Source organism: Petromyzon marinus, chromosome 48 (assembly GCF_048934315.1).
Source record: "Petromyzon marinus isolate PM22_M1 ecotype Great Lakes invasive population chromosome 48, UKy_Petmar_22M1.pri1.0, whole genome shotgun sequence".
Classification (NCBI taxonomy): Eukaryota; Metazoa; Chordata; class Hyperoartia; order Petromyzontiformes; family Petromyzontidae; genus Petromyzon; species Petromyzon marinus.
Window position 1 is genome coordinate 7888659 of NC_133714.1, and position 17317 is coordinate 7905975.

The 17317-nt window shown below is 52.4% G+C and overlaps 2 protein-coding genes across 2 annotated transcripts in view; both read right to left on the reverse strand.

Annotated features, from left to right (window-relative positions):
• The window catches only part of LOC116952749 (interleukin-17 receptor A-like), a 28610-nt gene extending 18617 nt beyond the window's left edge, over window positions 1-9993 (reverse strand). Inside the window, exons 1-6 of the mRNA XM_032972358.2 lie at window positions 9072-9993; window positions 4808-4832; window positions 3801-3926; window positions 2456-2574; window positions 932-1040; window positions 260-301 (exon numbers count right to left, since the gene is read on the reverse strand). Of these exons, the coding sequence (XP_032828249.2) occupies window positions 260-301; window positions 932-1040; window positions 2456-2574; window positions 3801-3926; window positions 4808-4832; window positions 9072-9209 (559 nt within the window). The 5' untranslated portion in view covers window positions 9210-9993. The remainder of the gene's footprint in view (window positions 1-259; window positions 302-931; window positions 1041-2455; window positions 2575-3800; window positions 3927-4807; window positions 4833-9071) is intronic.
• Window positions 9994-14957: 4964 nt separating this feature from the next.
• The window catches only part of LOC116952741 (voltage-dependent L-type calcium channel subunit alpha-1D-like), a 71486-nt gene continuing 69126 nt past the window's right edge, over window positions 14958-17317 (reverse strand). Inside the window, 1 exon segment of the mRNA XM_076074508.1 lies at window positions 14958-16944. Coding sequence (XP_075930623.1) covers window positions 16531-16944 — 414 coding nt within the window. The 3' untranslated portion in view covers window positions 14958-16530.

Genomic DNA, 17317 nt, shown 5'->3' on the forward strand with positions numbered 1-17317 from the left:
TCTGACCTGTGCTGAAGTCTACACGCAGCGCCAGGCACTCAATTACGGCTGAGTCGACCCAGGGGAGGCCCAGGATTGGTTGAAATATTCACACTTATCGGGCGTGAGCGGGAATCGAACTCGGGTCGCCGGGTTCGTAGTGCTGTCCACTAACCACTGCGCCAGCACTCCCCACCGCTGACATGCTGGCACACGTATACGGACACACACAGAAGTGTGCACATGTGTATGTATAGTGAGTGGTGTGTGCTGTACATACTTTTGCAGATTGGAAACTTTGCGAGGTTCGGGTCAGTACAAACTGTGAAGAGAGAAAGAGACAGAGGTACGATCAATGCTGCCTGCCTTGATCTAGCACAGGTATCAAGTTCAAACCTAGGGATTGTACCTCGTGTAGCTCAGCCGTGAGTCTAACCCAGCCGTGAGTCTGACACAGCCTTGAGTCTGACACAGCCGTGAGTCTGACCCAGCCGTGAGTCTGACCCAGCCTTGAGTCTGACCCAGCCTTGAGTCTGACACAGCCTTGAGTCTAACCCAGCCGGGAGTTTGACCCAGCCGTGAGTCTGACCCAGCCGTGAGTCTGACCCAGCCGTGAGTCTGACCCAGCCTTGAGTCTGACACAGTCTTGAGTCTGACCCAGCCTTGAGTCTGACACAGCCGTGAGTCTGACCCAGCCGTGAGTCTGACCCAGCCTTGAGTCTGACACAGCCGTGAGTCTGATACAGCCGTGAGTCTGACCCAGCCTTGAGTCTGATCCAGCCTTGAGTCTGACCCAGCCTTGAGTCTGATCCAGCCTTGAGTCTGACACAGCCTTGAGTCTGACACAGCCGTGAGTCTGATTCCGCGTACAATCTCTGCCCATGCGTGTTCCCGGCACAATGGCGGGAGGGAGGGGGGGTGCGCTAGCGAGGCTGTGTGGTGGCGAGCGTACCTGGCACGGTGTAGTTGGCGCTGGCGCTCTCCACGTACGGCTGGCTGTGGACGCTCACGTACACAAATTCCCCGGGGCTCACGGAGAAACACGAGTACGTGAAGCTCCACTGTGACACGACGGGCAATACAAGGGGGCACGGAGACGTGGGCAACTCAACGGAGACCGTCCCGGCGCAGACGGCGTGCGTGTGTGCATGTACGTGCGTATTGATAGCGGTAGTGTAGCGGTTAGCGTGCTGCGCTGCGCTTCGTATGTGCGTGTGTATGTTGAACTTCTTTCGCACCGTACGTACCCGACCGTGCTAATCCGAGGTGCTACGAACCCGGCGACCTGAGTTCGATGCTCGCTCACGGCTAACACCGGTGACGCTAAACTGAACCGGTCCTGGGCCTCCCCGAGGTCGACTTAGCATCAAATGAGTACCTGGTGCAGTCTGCAGTTAACATCGCCACTGGGGGAGACAAAGGCGGCCGGGCGTGGTGCTGGCCACGCATGCCCTTGCGTGCCATGCCGGCCTTCATAGGTACTCATGAGCAGCACTTTCCCCCCCAGTCTACGAAGGCTACACCTGGGATCGATGGCTTTGGGGTGGGCAGTGGGCACTGTTCCTGTCATCCAAGGGATCACTGTGATAGTGAGGGTGGCATCTCGAGCTCCTTCTCAGAGTGAGCAGTAGTTACCAGGTCATCCACATCACATCATGTGGCTGAACAGTAGGAAGCCATTCTTGGACCGCATCTATCAGCCTCCCATTGTATCCTTAGCAGACGGAAATTTCTCCAGTAGTCATGGACAGTTGATCAAACTACGTCAATCAAAGACGATGTTAAATAGTGGAGGAGCCAGAGAACGTCCCTGTCGCACTCGACCGTGAACAGGGAGTGACTCCGACTCCCGGCTACGCAGATTTACCCGGGCCTGCCCACCATGGTGAAGGTCCTTAATGATTGTGATCAGAATCAGGGACCCAGAAAGCACGAAGAACAACCCACAGCACTGGCCTATTCATCGTATCCTAGGCCTTGGCCAGGTCCTGTTGAAATTCTCTACACCTCTGCTGTAGCAAACGGACAAAGTATGGAGCCCGTGCAGGACCGCCCCTACCTAAAACCACACTGGCGGAGAGAAAGATGGCCAGGCATGGTGCTGGCTTCACTACCCCGTCGTGAATTGGTTTGGCCTTAATAGGTGCTCACTTACAGCTCTTAGCGGTTCTTAACATTTACTGCAGCCTTGCACAATGTTAACAAATACATAGAGGGTTTGATGAAAGAAAGTAAGTTGTAACTTACGTGCCCGTGCTTAATTTGTGTCGCCGATGATTTACCTTCGAAAAATAAATGTGGCCATGTCTCACACCCCCAGAAAGGGCATCTCTCACCCCCTGGGGGTGCAGCGTGCAATCGCTGCCCTAGCGCCTGCGTCCCCCCTGTATCCCCCCCCTTCCCCCGCCGCCCCCCCCCTCCTCGTTCCCCCACCCCTCCCCTTCCCATGCCCCCCCCCCCCCCCCTCCGTGCTCACCGGCCGTCCCTGCGGGTCGCGCTGCTCCGCGGGGGGTCTCGGGAAGTGGAGGGAGACGCTCTCGTGCCGGTCGCGGACCTTCACCTTCACGCAGAAGCCCGTCACGCTGCGAACACTCGCTACTCGGCATGCACGGGGGGACACGTGGGCACGCACGGGGGCACGCACGGGGGCACGCACGGGGGCACGCACGGGGGCACGCGCGGAGACACAGAGACACACGGGGACACACGGGAACACACCGGACACAAGGGGACATACCGGGACACGCGGGGAGACACAGGGACGCAGGAGGACACACAGTGACAGGGGACACACGGGGACAGGAGACACACGGGGACATGTGCAGGAAGAAAGGACAAGCGACACGGGGGCAGGAGACGTGGGGATGGAATAGCGAGACAAAGGAGTGGGGGACACGAGAATGGGAAACACGGGACATGGGTGGGAGACACGGGAGTGGGAGACACGGGGACATGGGTGGGAGACACGGGAGTGGGAGACACGGGAGTGGGAGACACGGGGACATGGGTGGGAGACACGGGAGTGGGAGACACGGGGACATGGGTGGGAGACACGGGGACATGGGTGGGAGACACGGGAGTGGGAGACACGGGAGTGGGAGACACGGGGACATGGGTGGGAGACACGGGAGTGGGAGACACGGGGACATGGGTGGGAGACACGGGAGTGGGAGACACGGGGACATGGGTGGGAGACACGGGGACATGGGTGGGAGACACGGGAGTGGGAGACACGGGAGTGGGAGACACGGGGACATGGGTGGGAGACACGGGAGTGGGAGACACGGGGACATGGGTGGGAGACAGGGGAATGGGAGACACGGGGACAGGAGACACACGAGTTAGTAGCCTTTGTGGCGATGCCATGAGGAACAGGGAGCAGTTAGGATGCTGACAATGGTTATGGTGATGACTGATGATGCTGATGATGATACGTACGAAGATGGTCACGCCAATGACTGATGATGATGATGACGTTGATGCCGCTGCTGCTGATGATGACAAAGCTGACGATGACTCTAATCATGATTACGACACTGATGATGATGGGAACTTTGATGACGCTGATGCTGAAAATTTAAATGGCAATGATGCTGATAATGGCGCTGATAACGCTGCTGCTGCTGCTGCTGATGATGCTAACGACGACAATGATGACAACAATGATGACGATGACGACAATGATGACGATGATGACGACGATGACAACAATCATGACGACAATGACGACGATGACGACAATAATGACGATGACGACAATAATGACGAATACGACGATGACGACAATCATGACGATGACGACGATGACGACGTGGCTTCACCATCCACGGGCAGGCTCCAAGCGACTCTCAGCACCAGCGCTTTCCCGTTGGCCGAGGGCACGGTGGCCAAGTGCAGATTCTGTGGGACCGAGGGCAGAAGGTCGCCTCCCAGAAGAGACTCGCAGCCTGCATGAGGGACACACGGGGGACACGAGGGGGATATACAAGGGGGACATACAAGGGGGGCACGCGGGGGGGGGGGGGGGACACGCAGGGGGACACGTGGGGGACATCGGGGTCGATCCATCACAATCCCAAACCCACACAGTCCCACCCGGATCCATGCGGTCCGACAATCGTAATTTTTCAGAGCTCGTCTGAGCCACCAGGGCCCATCAGAATCAGAATCTTTATTGAGACTGCGGGAAGAATGCGATGAGCTATGAAGCTCTGTTTTTTCACACAGATGTCCAGTATAGGCGGGTGAGCGAGTCACAACATCAGTGAGCAAGTTACAACAGCAAGAAGCCCTTCAGTGCCGAACGTGAACCACCCAGAAACACGGTTGAATGTTTGCTCAACGAGATGGCTTACCATCATCATCACGTGGCATATTTAAAGTTCCCAAATACTCGAAACGCGTGACGTTGATGATAAATGAGGAGGGGAAAAACCGGAGGAACCAGATAAAAATCCACGCGACCACGTGGAGAGAGAGACACGCAAACTCCGAATATACAGAAGGCATCAGGGTCGGGATCGAAGCCACGACCTGCTGCATACCAGGCGAGGTAGTTAACATCTCCTAGCCACCGTGATGATGATGAGAGAGAGAGACACGCAAACTACGAATATACAGAAGGCGTCAGGGTCGGGCTCGAAGCCACGACCTCCTGCGTACCAGGCGAGGTAGTTAACATCTCCTAGCCACCGTGGCGATCCTCAGGGTGGTTACCAGGGATTACCCGTTACCTGCCTTCGTCCGCCAATCCGATTACAATGTCCACGTTAATTTTTTTGTCAACGCATTCAAGACTCCCAAACGATATGGCCGTGGACCAACTCACCTTTGACCACAGTGCAGGCGAGACCCTGAGACACAAGGCAGAAAGAAGACAACGGTGATTAATGGGCAATGCAGACACGTCCATTGGAATTCCCAGCAATGCCCGCAGAGTAGGCGAGGTAGGGTGCCCTACTGAACCACGGCGGACCCGAGTTCGAGTCCCTGCCACGGCTCGCGTTAGTTGCGGGTGATATCAGTCACGGGGGGGTCAGGGGTCGGCAACCTGCGGCTCCGGGAGCCGCGTGCGGTGGCTCTTTACGGATCTGGCTCTTGAAATGTTGCGGGGGATGGGGGGGGTTACCGAATTCGAAAAAAAATGTCTCTGCTTGTTATTTTGGTTGCCGACCCATTACCATGCGAGTCCAGTTTAACATCGGAGTCCGGCTTACTATGGGAGTCCAGTTTTCCACGGAAGTCCAGTTTGCCTTGCGAGTCCAGTTTACCGTGGAAGTCCAGTTTACCATGGAAGTCCAGTTTACCATGGAAGTCCAGTTTGCCTTGCGAGTCCAGTTTACCACGGAAGTCCAGTTTGCCTTGGAAGTCCAGTTTACCACGGAAGTCCAGTTTACCACGGAAGTCCAGTTTACCATGGAAGTCCAGTTTGCCATGCGAGTCCAGTTTACCGTGGAAGTCCAGTTTACCACGGAAGTCCAGTTTGCCATGCAAGTCCAGTTTGCCATGCGAGTCCAGTTTACCATGTGAGTTCAGTTTACCATGCGAATCCAGTTTGCCATGCGAGTCCAGTTTACCACGGAAGTCCAGTTTGCCATGCGAGTCCAGTTTACTATGGGAGTCCAGTTTACCATGGAAGTCCAGTTTACCACGGAAGTCCAGTTTGCCTTGCGAGTCCAGTTTACCACGGAAGTCCAGTTTACCATGCGAGTCCAGTTTGCCATGCGAGTCCAGTTTACCATGGAAGTCCAGTTTACCATGAGGGTCCAGTATACCATGGACGGCTCATTAAGGAACTGCTTCGTGACGTCATCTACTAAGGACCCGCCGTCTCGAGTTCACCATGCGGTGCACGGCGACTCTTGAGACATCGTGAGCGTTTTGCCGAATTCGGCAAAGGAAATTGCTATTCCACCATTGGAACCTCCTTTGCCAGTAGCAACATATGATAATTGTTTTACCCTTTTATCTGGCAACAAAACTGACACCTACGGTCGGAATGCAAGCAAAAAAAATAACTCTGATAATGTATTGGCACTGTCCTTGAAATTGATTGGTCCACACCCGAGACAGCTTTCCTTAGAGCCTAGTCTCACATTGGTGTTGGACCAGATGACGCCAAAAGGCGCATACATTATCAGAGTGCTGTTTTTTGTTTGCATTCCGACCGCAGGTATTGTGGTTAATGCAAACATGACTCCTTGTAAGAAAGGTGTCAGTTTTGTTGCCAGATAAAAGGATAAAAAAAACAATGATCGAAATTGCTATTCTCCTTATCTTTGTCGCCGACCGCTGGATTTGAACCAACGTGTAGGTGCGATGTGTTTAACACACACACACACTGAACATGAGAACTGGGGAGACAAAGGCGGCCGGGCGTGGTCTCGTTGGCCACCCAACTCTCTCGTGTGCCGTAACGACCTTCATAGGTGCGCGCGAACAGCACTTGAAGGCGACACGCGTGTTATGTGTTGTCGTTGTATGGACGTGTGTCACTCATTGGGGAGCGGTGGTGTAGCGGTTAGCGTGCTGCGCTAAGCACCCGGCGACCCGAGTTCGACTCACGCTCACGGCCAACACCGGTGGACGATTGTCTGAACCTGTCCTAGGCCTCCCCTAGGTCGACTCAGCCTCAAATGAGTACCCGGTGCGATGTGTAAACATCGCCACTGGGGAGACAAAGGCGGTCGGGCGTGGTGTTGGCCACCCCCCCCCCTCCCCCTCGTGTACCGTTCCGGCTTTCATAGGTTGCTCGCTAACAGCACTTGCCCCTGCAGTCTGTTAAGGCTACACGGGGGATCTTTGTCTTCGTTACTAATCGGAGCGGCGGTTGCGGCGGCTTGCGCGCTGCGCTACGAACCCGGCGTCACCCGAGTTTCAAATTCCCGCTCGCGAACTCAGCCCCTAGGTCGACTCGGCCTCGAATGAGTGCCTGGACGCGATGTGTAAAACAAAACAAAAACGTCTCCAACTCGGAAGACAACGGACCCCGGCCGTGGCGGCGTTCACGGAGGTGCTCGCTAACAAGCACTTGCCCCTGCAGTCTGTCTAAGCTATCAGGGGTTGGGAACCTTTTTTCTGCCAAGGGCCATTTGTATATTTATATAACATTATTCGCGGGCCATACAAAATGATCAACTTAAAAATTAGGCCGTTATGTTTGGTCAAACATTTCATTAACTCGCCGCTAATGCGATGATGGCTGGAACTGCTTCTCTTTGGTGAGGCGTAGTGATGATGTTAGCTGGTATTGATGATGTTAGCTGGTATTGATGATGTTAGCTGGTATTGATGTTATATTCTTGTTTTTTTATTTTATTGTTTCCCTTCTACGTATCTTTACCGAAAGAACCAAGAATATGAATCCTTGCAGTCATGAAAGCTTTAAATCAAAATGGTATTGTTGTTAGCTGGTATCGATGATGTTAGCTGGTATTGATGATGTTAGCTGGTATTGATGTTAGCTGGTATTGATGTTAGCTGGTATTGATGATAGCTGGTATTGATGTTGTTAACTGGTATTGATGTTGTTAACTGGTATTGATGTTGTTAACTGGTATTGATGATGTTAGCTGGTATTGATGTTGTTAGCTGGTATCGATGATGTTAGCTGGTATCGATGATGTTAGCTGGTGTCGATGATGTTAGCTGGTATCGATGATGTTAGCTGGTATCGATGATGTTAGCTGGTATTGATGATGTTAGCTGGTATTGATGTTGTTAGCTGGTATCGATGATGTTAGCTGGTATCGATGATGTTAGCTGGTGTCGATGATGTTAGCTGGTATCGATGATGTTAGCTGGTATCGATGATGTTAGCTGGTATCGATGATGTTAGCTGGTATTGATGTTGTTAGCTGGTATTGATGATGTTAGCTGGTGTTGATGATGTTAGCTGGTGTTGATGATGTTAGCTGGTATTGATGTTGTTAGCTGGTATTGATGATGTTAGCTGGTATCGATGATGTTAGCTGGTATTGATGTTGTTAGCTGGTATTGATGATGTTAGCTGGTATCGATGATGTTAGCTGGTGTTGATGTTAGCTGGTATTGATGTTGTTAGCTGGTATTGATGATGTTAGCTGGTATCGATGATGTTAGCGGGTGTTGATGTTAGCTGGTATTGATGTTGTTAGCTGGTATTGATGATGTTAGCTGGTATCGATGATGTTAGCTGGTGTTGATGATGTTAGCTGGTATTGATTTTGTTAGCTGGTATTGATGATGTTAGCTGGTATCGATGATGTTAGCTGGTATCGATGATGTTAGCTGGTGTTGATGATGTTAGCTGGTATTGATGTTGTTAGCTGGTATTGATGATGTTAGCTGGTATCGATGATGTTAGCTGGTGTTGATGATGTTAGCTGGTATTGATGTTGTTAGCTGGTATTGATGATGTTAGCTGGTATCGATGATGTTAGCTGGTGTTGATGTTAGCTGGTATTGATGTTGTTAGCTGGTATTGATGATGTTAGCTGGTATCGATGATGTTAGCGGGTGTTGATGTTAGCTGGTATTGATGTTGTTAGCTGGTATTGATGATGTTAGCTGGTATCGATGATGTTAGCTGGTGTTGATGATGTTAGCTGGTATTGATTTTGTTAGCTGGTATTGATGATGTTAGCTGGTATCAATGATGTTAGCTGGTATCGATGATGTTAGCTGGTGTTGATGATGTTAGCTGGTATTGATGTTGTTAGCTGGAATTGATGATGTTAGCTGGTATTGATGTTGTTAGCTGGTATTGATGATGTTAGCTGGTATTGATGATGTTAGCTGGTATTGATGATGTTAGCTGCTATTGATGATGTTAGCTGGTATTGATGTTGTTAGCTGGTATTGATGTTGTTAGCTGGTATTGATGTTGTTAGCTGGTATTGATGTTGTTAGCTGGTATTGATGATGTTAGCTGGTATTGATGATGTTAGCTGGTATTGACGATGCTGCTACTCGCAACTGCTTTTCCAGGTTTGCTCCTAGATTTGTTGAATTTCGAGTCCCGCCTGCGGTTGCCTTGGCAGGGCCAGACCCCTGGCACTCTAAGGTAACTTTGGTCTTTGATGGCCCCTGTTGCGTTATGAACGCGCACTCACCTGTTGCGAGCAATTCCTGCTGCACGTGTCGAGTGTCCGAGTCGCCAGCGACGGGATCACCATCACCATCGTCGTCATCGCCACCATCACCGTCCCCATCGTCGACCACGGTCGCAACCTTTTCATCTCCATCATCATTTGACGTTAAAGTCCCTTCGTCTTGCGTGGTGGGGCGGTGGTGGTCTTGGTGATGATGAATTATAAATCCACGGCCGTGCGGGAAGAAGTCGTTGAAATCGCTATTGCTGGCCACAGATTCTCCGGGCTCGCCATAGGAATGTGGAATTTCCACCCACCCGGTCCGCAAGGGCTGTAACAGAAGTGGACGTTGAATGGGGCGCCGAAAGTCGCAATGAGCGCGCTCCACTTCGAGCCGTCAGCGAGCGACTGAAGACTGAAAAGTCGCTCGCTCCGCTCACGCAGCCGCTGCTGGTTGGTGAGAGGCGGGGAGAGCGAGGGGCAGGCGGGGAGAGGGAGGCGGGGAGGGCGAGGGGCAGGCGGGGAGAGGGAGGGGCAGGCGGGGAGGGCGAGGCTTGGGGAGGGCGAGGCTTGGGGAGGGGGGGGGTCTTCATCAAGCAGTAGATTGATCATGGCCGATGAGCGTGACAGGGGAACGAGGGAATGTGCATGGTGAGGAATGATGCGTCAACGTGCTAGAGACGCGAGTTGTTTTATTTGGGGATAATTGCCGGGAACCGGTTGGACGAATGCAGTCGCAGATCTCTGGGCACCCAACCCTGCCCAGAGGCGATAAATCCGGGCAGACCTCCTCATACCTCACGCGTGACGGGGGGAGGGGGGGGGCAGAGGGGGGCTGGTTGTGAGCACGGGCAACCCAGAAGGCTTCATAAGAGAGAGAAAACAAAGACTTCCACGAGTCTTCGTCATCGGCGTTCCCAGCGTTCCCAACCCCCCGTGGTTGTGTTGTTGTTGTTGTTGTTGTGTCTCTCCCTCGGTGTTATTCCGAACAGGGCCTCTCTCTCCTCTGCGCTTCACTGAGCACTTCTCAGATGAGTTTTTGTTTAAAAAAAATTCCTGAAAAGCCACTGTCATTCATATGCATTCATTAATCTCCCCCCCCCCCCAACACACAAACACACCCCAACAATTCGCTCAAGAAGTGCTCACAAGTGATGTCATCACATCTACCCCTCGGATATTGCTGTCCGCCTGATGTTGTAATCACTGCCGAGACGTCACGTACTTAGGCTGTATAATATACGCGTGCAAATTGTGCGTTGATTGCCATATAAATAACCTAACCGGCATTGTAAACCTATTGTCATTCATTAATCCTCCCCCCCCATCTCACGTCACTCAAGAAGTGCTCACAGGTGATGTCAGCACCATCTACCCCTCTATTTAAGGAACGAAACAGGAGGATTTATCCACAGATCTGGCTGTCCGCCTGATGATGCTGGTTGTAATTACTGGTGAAACGTCGTACTCAGATTGTAAACATTGTGGCTTTACTCTCCAACACACGGGTGTGCTGTACTAGTAACGAATTGGCACGTTCCATTTACGTGACAACCCTTAACTAATTGGCTGTGTCGGGTGGTGGCGGGTTTAACGACACATTAATATTTACGCGATCTAACCGAACCAAACCAAACCTCCCCCCCCCCCCCTATATTATGGAGATGAAGCAAGTACATTATTTGGGGCAATGCTCACCCGATAGGCTGTTTAATGTTTCCTACAGCTCGCGAGTTTCACATTCTCTCTCTCTGCTTGTGTGTCTATCTGTGTGTCTATGTTGTGTCTCTCTGCTTGTGTGTCTGTCTGTGTGTCTATGTTGTGTGTCTCTGCTTGTGTGTCTATCTGTGTGTCTATGTTGTGTGTCTCTCTCTGCTTGTGTGTCTATGGTGTGTGTCTCTCTGCTTGTGCGTCTGTCTGTGTGTCTATGTTGTGTCTCTCTCTCTGCTTGTGTGTCTCTCTCTCTGCTTGTGTGTCTATCTGTGTGTCTATGTTGTGTGTCTCTCTCTGCTTGTGTCTGTCTGTGTCTATGTTGTGTGTCTATCTGTGTGTCTATGTTGTGTGTCTCTCTCTGCTTGTGTCTGTCTGTGTCTATGTTGTGTGTCTCTCTCTGCTTGTATGTCTATGTTGTGTGTCTCTCTCTGCTTGTATGTCTATGTTGTGTGTCTCTCTCTGCTTGTGTGTCTATCTGTGTGTCTATGTTGTGTGTCTCTCTGCTTGTGTGTCTCTCTGTGCGTCTATGTTGTGTGTCTCTCTCTGCTTGTGTGTCTGTCTGTGTGTCTATGTTGTGTGTCTCTCTCTCTGCTTGCGTGTCTCTCTGTGCGTCTATGTTGTGTCTCTCTCTGCTTGTGTGTCTGTCTGTGTGTCTATGTTGTGTGTCTCTCTGCTTGTGTGTCTCTCTGTGCGTCTATGTTGTGTGTCTCTCTCTGCTTGTGTGTCTGTCTGTGTGTCTATGTTGTGTGTGTCTCTCTCTGCTTGTGTGTCTCTCTGTGTGTCTATGTTGTGTGTCTCTCTCTGCTTGTGTGTCTGCCTGTGTGTCTCCGCGTCTGTGTTTTGTGTCTCTCTCAAATGTAGTTCTACCTGATGACGGTCGCTTGTGTTGCAATCGAAACGTCGTACTCTATTATTTATTTTATTTTATTTCTACGTGACTTTACCGAAATAACCAAAGGGTAAAAATCAGAATAGGTTTTTTTTTACCTTTTGTGACAGTAAAACAGGAGGTGGTAAGATGGTCAAACACCAAACAGAAACATTTTGCAGGAATCGAGACAATGCTTATATAATCAAAGCATCCATGACTTAAAGCTTTCGTGACTGCAGGAATTCATATTCTTGGTTCTTGACTTTACCGAAAGAACCAAGAATATATAATAACAAAACATGTTTATTATTTTTCTTATTTTAGTAGGTGTTAAAAAAATAATAAAAATAATAGCATAATTATATTTGTATTATTTGATCTATCTACGTGGCTTTACCGAAAGACCCAAGAATACAGAGCATCCATAATAGTTTTTTTGGGGGTTAGCTATATTTACGTGATCTCACCAAAAAAAACCCCTAATATGGATATTGGTCCTGAAAGCCTACGCATTAACAGAGCATGTTTATTTGCATGTTCACCACAAGTACGTGTGTGGGTTACTGCAGACTTGATTCCTTGCAAAATGTTTCTGTTTGGTGTTTGAACGTCTTAACACACCACCTGCTTTATCGCCAGGAAAGGGTACAAACCATTCTTGTTTTTGTTCGTAATTTTAGACACTGGCAAAGCGGGGGGGGGTCCCCCATGGATGAGAGGGGGGGGGTCCCCCATGGATGAGAGGGGGGGGTCCCCCATGGATGAGGGGGGGGTCCCCATGGATGAGAGGGTGGGGGTCCCCCATTGATGAGAGGGTGGGGGTCCCCCATGGATCAGAGGGGGGGGGGGTCCCCCATAGATGAGAGGGTGGGGGTCCCCCATGGATGAGAGGGGGGGTCCCCCATGGATGAGGGTGGGGGTCCCCCATGGATGAGAGGGGGGGGGTCCCTCATAGATGAAAGGGTGGGGGTCCCCCATAGATGAGAAGGGGGGGTCCCCCATAGATGAGAGGGTGGCGGTCCCCCATGTATGAGAAGGGGGGGTCCCCCATAGATGAGAGGGTGGGGGTCCCCCATGGATGAGAAGGGGGGGTCCCCCATGGATGAGAGGGGGGGGGAGTCCCCCATGTATGAGAAGGGGGGGGGGTCCCCCATGGATGAGATGTATCTCTGGGCTCTCACGCGGTGAAGCCACAATACCAACTGGGAACTCCCACACATCATCACCAGTCCATGTATCACGCCAATAAGCTCCCGACCCCTCCTTACCTTGCCTACCCTCCCCCCTTCGCCCCCACCCACCTCTTTCTCCACCCTCACCCCACCCCTGGACAAATATGAATCAAACGATGTGTCCGAAGGACAGCTCGTCAGCGGGGGGACAACAGGTGAGTGAGGCACACAAAAATGCCGCCTACAAATGCCAATTTATTTTTGTCTCCCAACGCGGTCGATCGCGCTGCGCCGATACAAACCCCCCCCCACCGCCCCCTTCGATTCGCCAGAAACATTCGCGACGACTCCCCCCGTTGTTGCCCCCACCTCCTCTCCCCCTCTCTGCCACGCAAATTCTGAACAAGAACACAAAGAGCGTTTCGCCGCACAACAAACCAAACACTTTGTTGTGGCCGTTCGCAGTGCCGGATTATCCCAGTAGCACAAGTGTAGTAGCTACACCACGTGTAGTAGCTACAACACGTGTAGTAGCTACAACACGTGTAGTAGCTACAACACGTGTAGTAGCTACAACACGTGTAGTAGCTACTACACATGAAGTAGCTACGGGCCCCGCACTTTCAAGGGCCCCGCGCTAAATGCTTTCAAGCTATCAATTCCGGTTCAGTGATTCTGCACTTGCTCTATTACTATAGTACTATACCGCCTTCAACTTTTATGAACGAATGGGTGTTTAAGGTTAGCGATTCGTCGCATTATCTGGCTGAACAGCAAATGAAAAAAATACAATTACTTCACTATGCAAGTTCAAAATGTATGTGTTTTAATATTTACGTGGTTTTTTTTTAGCGGGAGCGGTGCCAGTGCTTTGTTTCCATAGGACGGCCGACTTGAGTCGGACTCCACTCACTTGGCCTCCGCTTAAAGCGACGTCAACTCGGGCCCGAGATTTTAACAACAACAACAACAACAAAAACGAAAGGCGGGCAGTTACAACGACCGGCAGTTCATCACGCGAGTTGTGGCGGGCCTCCAACTGGCGCGAAGTCGGGGCAGCCCAGAATGCCTCGAATACCTGGCGAGGGAAAGGTCAAGAGGCCGCGCTCGGCCACCAAATGAAACTACAAATTGTAGGTGACATTTAAAAACGATTCGTGCCACGCTCGCGAGACGCTGACGGCGGCGTTGGCACGCCGCCTGCCGATGTGCGTCCACCGTCACTCGGCCCCCCCCCCCGACGGAACGCAGCAGGCTCCGGGTCAACCTGGCAGCCAACTCTCTTCGACAAGCAAAGAACAAAACACGCAGTCGCTGACACAGACTTCTGGCGTGGGGGAGGTGGTGACAAATGATGTTAGCGAGCACCTATTAAGGCCGGCGCGGCGCCCTAGGGGAGTTGGGGGAGGGGTGTGATCAGCACCACGCAACGGCTGCTCGTCGTCCTCCGCGGGGTGGCAGAAAACTCGCGAGTTCACGACAAACTCGGGCACGCGGTGCTGCCTCGTGCGGGTGGGTGGGTGGGGGGTGTCGTGGGGAGCGGTGGTGCAGCGGTGAGCGCTACGCTGCGCTACGAACCCGGCGACCCGAGTTCGATTCCCGCTCACGGCCAACACCGGTGGACGATTGTCTGAGCCGGTCCTGGGTCTCCCCTAGGTAGACTCGGCCTCAAATGCGTACCTGGTGCGGTGTGTAAACATCGCCACTGGGGAGACAAAGGCGGTCGGGCGTGGTGCTGGCCACCCACCCCTTCGTGTACCTTGCCGATCTTCATAGATACTCGCTTACAGCACTTGCCCCTACAGTCTAAGGCTACACGGGGGATCTTTGTTTTTTTAGTTGGGGGGGGGGGGGTTCTGGTAGTGGGGGGTGGGACATACAACTTGAGTGAGTTCTGTGGCTCAGGCTCATGCAGTATCTACCCCCCCCCCCCCATTCATCTCCCTGTCTTCCCCACGACGGACTCGAGAACAGATGGGGCACCGGCAAGATGTTATCTCCCTCGCCGGCTATGCAGGAGGTCGTGGGTTCGGTCCCCACCCTGACGCCTGCTGCTGTATGTTTGGAGTTTGCGTGTCTCTCTCCGAGTGGTCGCGTGGATTTTTCTCAGTTTTTCCCTCCACATTTAGAATCAACATCACGCGTTTCGAGTATTTGGCTGCTGTAAAATTCCACATTTTCAGTGTTTTTCAGCTTCGTTTATTAGGTATAGCCCCGTGAGCCATTCGGCTCTTGAATCGGGTGCAACCGCAACAAACAAAAACATGAACAAGAAAACATCTTAAAGTGACTACGCGCAAACAGAAAAATCCAGGAAAAAAACAGCAATAAACTGAAAAACTTAGACCCATAAACTCACACAGACACACTTAGACTCGCACAGAGACCCATAGTCCCACACAGAGACCCATAAACTTACACAGAGACCCATAAACTCACACAGATACCTATGAACACAGATACCCATAAACTCACACAGAGACGCATAGACTCACACACATACCCATGGACCCACACAGAGACCCACAGACTCACACACAGACACATAAATTCACAGATACATAAACTCACACAGAGACTAACAAACTCACACATGATGATGATGATGACGAGCCACTTGGTTGAGCTATCATTTGTGATCGCCAGGTCGCTTCTGAAAACGAACTGTGCAGGCTCAGTGGGCCTTACCTGTTAAAATAAAAAAATAGTTGAGTAATTCAAAGACATCCATCCGTGCAATTGGGAGTCCGTGGGTGTGCGACATTTCCAGAAATGAATACTTGTACACGTGACGCAGCAGGTTGTGAAGAATTGTGGTCTACCGTGGAAAAACAAAACTGTGGAACTGGTGCAAACTCCTGCGATTGTTTTGCTAAATTGGCAGACGCCTGGCCAGGACACGGAACGGTGCGTGCCGGAGAGGAGCCGGGCGCGGGGTCGGCGAGGGCCTACTCGGCAACGGCGTTAGCCCGGTAATCGCACTCGGACCGCGCTAACCCCTGCGCCACCACTCCCCCGCCGGGTGCGCTGCCAGGCTGGTCGCTATCGCTGCACCTGGCCCAGGGGAACGGCACGCGACGGGAAAGTGCCCAGGCGGGGAGACGCCGTCGGCTTTGCCCGTCGGCCATCGCATCACGTGACCCTCCACGCGAACTCCGCCCGTCATCCTCGCAGCGGCGGCTTTTGGCCGCTCGCCATGGAACAAAGACGGCGGTGGTCACCGCATCGCGTGGCGCTTTCGGATGCGCTTCTGCGGCCCTCTGGAACGCTCTTCCTTCAGGTATTAGAAAAGCACTGGGAGCTATGCCACTTTTAAATCATCTAAATTGAAAACTCATTTGGTTATTTCGGTAAAGTCACGTAGATAGAAAATAAAATTAATTAAATCAGGTGGGAAAACCACAGCAAAAAAAGATATTGCTGTGGTTTTCCCACCTGGCGATGATTGCTTGTGTTGCAATCGAAACGTCGTGATTTAATTTATTTTATTTTATTCCTACGTGACTTTACCGAAAGAACCAAAGAGTATGGATCCCTGCAGTCACGAAAACTTCAAATCTAAATTGAAAACTCATTTCTTTAGAACTGCTTTTTGTGTTTAGTTTGTTGTCCTTCCCCCGCACCTCCGATTAGCGCGGTCGACTACGTACGGCGCGAAGGAAGTTAAACACACACACACCTATAACGTCACCAGTAACTCTACTCATCAGCTGACTCATCACCCTTACACGTGACCAGGACACGGGTCGCCCGGCGCCGCCGCGACCCGGAGCGACCAGGTGGGGTGGTACGTCATCTCCGCTTCGTCTCCGTCGCTCGGCGGCACCGCTCCCGCTCGCGTCCCTGCCGCCCCGCGGATCTCTCCGCCGGCGGCGGCGCGCGCGGTGGCTTCGCCGGGGGCACCGCCGCCACCCACGGCCGCGACCGTGGCGTCGGCGGCGGCCCCGGGTCGCCGGGCCCGGGACCTGCGAGGGCCGCGTGGAAGGACGGCGTCGCGAGGCCGTGAGCGCACCGCCACGTCTCGCGGTGCCCGGCCCCGCGCCACCGGTGGCGGCGGCGGCAGCAGCAGCGGCCTCCGCTGGGCTGGAGGCACGGACTCGCCAGACCGGCGCGCCACCGGATCCCCGTCGCTCGTGACCTGCGGCGAAGGGTGAAATGAACCGGGAGGCCGATGGTCTCGTGACTGGCCACACGCGTCAGGGCGGTGGCTAGGAGATGTTAACTACCTCGCCTGGTATACAGGAGGGCATTGGTTCTATCCCGACCCTGACGCCTGCTGTATATTTGGAGTTTGTGTGCCTCTCTTCTTGCTGTGGCGTGAATATTCCTCCGGGTCCTCCCCAGGTCGCGTCTGAAAAAAAATAGCTATACACTACAGTGGGCCTTACCTGGTAAAATAAAATAAATCGTTTAAAGTTTCGTTTTAGTGTGTGTTCGGTGCGGATCCACAAAGCCCGACGGTCAATTCACTGCTGGATGGAGGGTTATTGGATGGTTATTTTGACCGTACT